We start from the raw sequence: 4,949 nt of genomic DNA, 5'->3' as shown, positions 1-4,949 counted from the left end.
CTCGAGCCTCTTTTCCTGTGCTTGCTGCAAACAGACTACGAGGTTTCTCTTTGGTTGGGCATTGGCCAGCATAGTGACCATGGCCTAGACACTTGAGCACTTTACAGATCCCCCTCCTCGAACACCAGATTGTACTCCCTTTCCTGTATCAGCTTTCACCAATGAATTGGCAGTACTGGAGCTATTGACAAATGGAGATGGTGCTGTTCCCGATGAGCTGGGACGAAATTCAGGATTTTCCTGGTCAGATCGGCTATGCACAGTTGTAGGAGTCTTCAAGTAGCGCTCCAATTCCAGCACTATTTGGTATGCTCGCTCCAATGAATATACTTCATGAGGAATCAGCTCCCTCTGAAGTTCTGAACGAAGGCCGGTTCTGAAACGAGCGAGTGTCACAGAAGGATCTTCATTTATGTTGCATCTCACCATAAATTCTTCAAACTTATCAATATACTCAGCAGCTGTCATGTTCCCTTGACGAAGAGATTGCCACTGGTCCAGCAAGCGCTCTTTGTAAGCCAAAGGAACGTACTTCTCCTTCAGCCTTTCTTTCATCTCCTCCCAATGAGTGATAGGTTCATCACCGGCTCTTGCAGCTCGCCTTTCCACACCACTCCACCATTCTCTAGCTTTGCCCACCAACTTCATCTTTGCAAACCGCACCCTTCGAGTTTCAGACAACTCGTACCAGTCAAAATAGTGGTCCATGTCTGATATCCAATCTAGACACACCTTCGCATTCAGCTGGCCATCAAAGTTTGGAGCTTCAACTTTGATAGACTTCAGTGCTTTTTCCTCAGGATCATGTCCATCTTGCCCATTGTTGTTTCGAACAGCCTGCCTGCGACCATTCCTCCTAGACTGCATCCTTGATCCTCCACTAACACTCTCTTCTTCGTTCTGGATAGAAGCTTCAATTGCAGCCAAACGTTGCTCAGAAGCAACTGCTTGATCCTGTATTCTGGTCTCAAGATGACCAATTTGAGCGGCTAAGCCTTCAATTGTTTTAGCCAAGGCTGCAAGATCCATGGTTAAATGAGGATTCTTGGCTGGAGCTTGGACTTGGCTGGAGCTTGTCCAGCTCTGATACCAAAAACTGATGCAGCAAACCTACTGCTTAGATACCAGGATCAACAAGCTCTAAAGCTTGGGGCTTTAAACACACACAAAACACTTGGATTTGGGAATCACTCCCTGGTTTCTCACCAAAATTTAGGCCTCTCACCCAAACTAGGCTTCACGCCAATCCCATCACAGGAAATCTCAGAAACACTCTGATAATTTTTTATTCATATAACATAGCATAGCATACCTAGGTAGCCCTTACACTTATTTATACTTGAGCTGGTAGCTCAAATGGACTGCACTAAAGACTCTTAAAGACTCTTCTAAAACTGAAGCATTAAAGACTCATTAGGACCCTCCTGAAACTGACGCATTTAAGACTAACTTAAAGAGACCTTAAGACTACTAAACTGAAATGGAAATATGAAAAGACACAAACAGCTTAGAGACTTCAGGCATCAGACTTTGTTTCCCTCCCAGGTGTAATAATTATCTTGAATGATTAGGTGCTTTCTCCTTCCATTTGTTTCGCTCATAAACCTTGAAAGGTTTGACTATGATGTCCTCATCATTTTCAGTTTCTTGCTTGATGCCCGATTATGTGATGCTCTGATATCTCATTAAGTGTCCTTCCTCCTCCGACTCTTCCTCAAACTCATGCTAAAATTGATAGAATAGTTTATGGTGATCATGCTACAAATAAAATGGAGTCATCTCTGAGTTTAAATGTATAGTTCTTTTTGTAAATTGGTTTATACCAATTTAGTGTCTGCTGGAATAGAAATTTGATTGAGTAATTCATGAACCTGGCTAGTCTGATCAGATATCACTCATGACTTTTGAGTTTGGACCTGGTGTATCCATGGGAGAGATCTGATTCCATTATCATTAGTGAGTGAATTGTCAAAAGATGAGAATTACGTTCTTTAGTACTTGTTTGCGGTAGACATTGTATGGTTACATCTAGTACTTGTTATAAACAATTATTTGATGCTTATATTTATCAATACTGCATGTACTTTGAATGACTATCTGACTATATTTGTTCTGTTCAGGAATTACTAGAATTAGGTGAGGCAGTTGGAACTGAAAGCCGAGGTCTTTCCCAAGATCTGCTTTCTTTGCTTCCAATCTCGAAATACAAGTGCAGCTTTTTCTCAAGAAAGAAATCACGGAGTGAGAGGTATAATTACACTTATTTATTGTTTTTTTTTTCAGAAATGTGATAGCTTTTTATATTTGTAGTATAGTTTTCTATTATTCTTGAACAGTCTAATCAACCCATCCTTACATCAGATCAAATTAGTTTAGACTGCAAAACTCTTAGTTGGATTGAAATATGCCCCTAAAATTGAAGGGTTATTATCTATCAATCAAAATATTAGTTTAGTACTGATTAGTACTTTTATTTACTTTAGCTTTCTATCCCTAGTCAAAGTTTTCATCTCTGTTTACGGCCTGAGGCTATCTACATGTATAAATTGCAAAACTGTACATGTCTATAACTTTCCATTTCATGTATGTGCAGATTATTGTGCAGTCTCTATTTGTTTCTCTTCATTGGCTAACTACTATATATTCTTATTGATTATAGGTGTGTGATCTGCCAGATGGAATATAAACGAGGGGACCGGCAAATTACTCTTCCATGCAAACACCTCTATCATGCTGGATGTGGAACCAGATGGCTTAGTATGAATAAGGCAAGATGTTTATATGACTAATATGTTTGCAATCATTTTGGCTTATTGATCCAAGTTCTGCTGACACCAGTTTTCCTTGCCAGGCTTGCCCAATATGCTACACTGAGGTATTTGGTAAAGGATCGATGAGCGAGAAGTAGTTCTGATTGTTACAAAGAGCAGCCTTCATATATTGTTCTTTGCTCTTCAAATTTGGTTTACATAGAGATGCTTTTCTTTTATTGTCCACGTCGTTGTAGAAGCACTTGGTTAGGGTAGTGTTTGGAACCATGAAATGACTTCTTTCATAATTTGTCTAATTTCTATGGTGCTGATCTTAGAATCAAAAGCTTAGCTTCCAAATTCCAATTACTAAAATAGGAAGATTATATTTTCCAGAAATCTGGTATACTATGATGCGAGATTGTCTATCTTAAATACTGAGAAGATGATATCTTAAAACATGGACTTCGGAGCTCTTGCAGCATGTCTGAAGGCATTTGGGCAAAATGAAGAACAGAGCCCTGGCCAAAATGCAGTATACAGTCTACACCAGTGTTGATTTGCATCATTCTCAGTCGTCGTATCCCTACATATATTGAAGTAACAATATGAACTGTGCTATACATATAAGAGCATCCCCAGTAGCATTGATAAATTAAAAAAAATTAGAGATTTATTAATTTGTAAATGAATATTTGCTCCAGTAATATACTTAAGAAATTGATAAATTTAGAAATTGATAGAGAAAATTGATAAATTTATCAATCTTTGGTAGATAATTAACTAAAACTTAACTAATGTATACAATTTAGCAATACTGCTGGAGCAAAAGTTCAAAAATTAATGTTGTAAATTTAAATGTTGACAAATTTAACAATAAATTTAACTATACTGCATGTGTCATATCAGGTAAACAAGTATGATACCTCAATCAATCTGCCATAGCCTCCACTTGACTTGAATTAGATACACTCCACTCGATCGGATAGAATTAATTCATATATTCAAAATTAAGATGTTTGTTTACAAAATTGAGCTACCAGTCATCAACCCAAATTTGTGTTAAATATTTATATTAAATTTATTATTTATGTTTTTGAAAATTCGGAATGACTCTATTAGGTTTAAAGCCAATAACGACCGCGAAGCGATCAATGCCTGAATGATCTGAGGACCACTCACACACAAAGTAAAGTACTTACTACAATCTACAAATTGAAAACCAATCCTCCAAGAAAACTAATGTCCAAAACAAGCGGACCTTACAAACTAGAAAGAAAATAAAGCAATGGAACCTTCCTTACCCCACACATGGTCACTCTCTCAACGAATAGAGGCTTAAGACCCATTGGTGTACCTTTCATCGTGAAACAGAGAAAGAGGCTATGCTACGGTTTGGATGGGATCTTTCCTAGTCCCCTACAAAAGTCCAACCACAAGTCTAGTCCACATGAGAAAAGAAGAGGAAAAGCACAGGCCCAAAACCCCATAAATTGGGCCACACAAAAGAGCCCAGTAAGCCGAGGCCCAAGGCCCAGCCTTTCTCTCCTCAGACCCAGTCAACCATACCTGTGAGGACTTTCGCCGGAGCCTCTAACCGCTGCCTAGTCTGGCGGTCTTCCAGAATGGAGAGCCATGCCGTCGCGCGACAAAGACGTCAAACGAACGCAAACCCCAATCACCACCTCCTCTGTATCAAAAGCAAGATATGCTCACCGCCGCAAGGTAATCTAATCTGGCCCCTCCGCCGCCGATCCAAAATCCTCGATCCGCCGCCTTTGCTGAACTTTCTTCACCGACCCGGCCCACTCTTGCCTCCGTAGCCAGAGTTGGTATTACCATACAACAAGTATATTCGTAACATGTCAGAAAGGACAACTCAAGTCTCAAACTTAGTGACCATTGGTTACGTAAGTGTAGAATGCCAAACAATAAAACATGGTAATGATCAGCCAAGAAGGCCTTGGCTTTCCCAAGGCTTTCATTTCTGCTCTTCGTACAAGTAGCTTACATGTTTGTACGTACACTACCAGAAGAAAGACTTTAGCCGACGAAAAAAAAAAAACAGGCCGACGAAACAATTTTTCGTCGGCTAAAGTACACTTTAGCCGACGAAATTTTCCTTCGTCGGCTAAATTATATTTTCGTCGGCTATAGTCAACTTTAGCCGACGAAATTAAAATTTCGTCGGCTAAAGAA

At 39.5% G+C, this 4,949-nt stretch overlaps 1 protein-coding gene across 1 annotated transcript in view; it reads left to right on the top strand.

Moving 5' to 3' along the window:
- Positions 1-3,389, top strand: part of LOC101299446 (E3 ubiquitin ligase BIG BROTHER-like) — a 7,026-nt gene extending 3,637 nt beyond the window's left edge. The window contains exons 7-9 of the mRNA XM_004291751.1: positions 2,121-2,248; positions 2,660-2,768; positions 2,852-3,389. Coding sequence (XP_004291799.1) covers positions 2,121-2,248; positions 2,660-2,768; positions 2,852-2,908 — 294 coding nt within the window. The 3' untranslated portion in view covers positions 2,909-3,389. The remainder of the gene's footprint in view (positions 1-2,120; positions 2,249-2,659; positions 2,769-2,851) is intronic.
- The last annotated feature ends 1,560 nt before the right edge of the window (positions 3,390-4,949 follow it).

The sequence above is a fragment of the Fragaria vesca genome, linkage group LG2 (assembly GCF_000184155.1).
Source record: "Fragaria vesca subsp. vesca linkage group LG2, FraVesHawaii_1.0, whole genome shotgun sequence".
Classification (NCBI taxonomy): Eukaryota; Viridiplantae; Streptophyta; class Magnoliopsida; order Rosales; family Rosaceae; genus Fragaria; species Fragaria vesca.
Note: the sequence above shows the minus strand (reverse complement) of the source record. Positions and strands in the feature narration are given on the sequence as shown.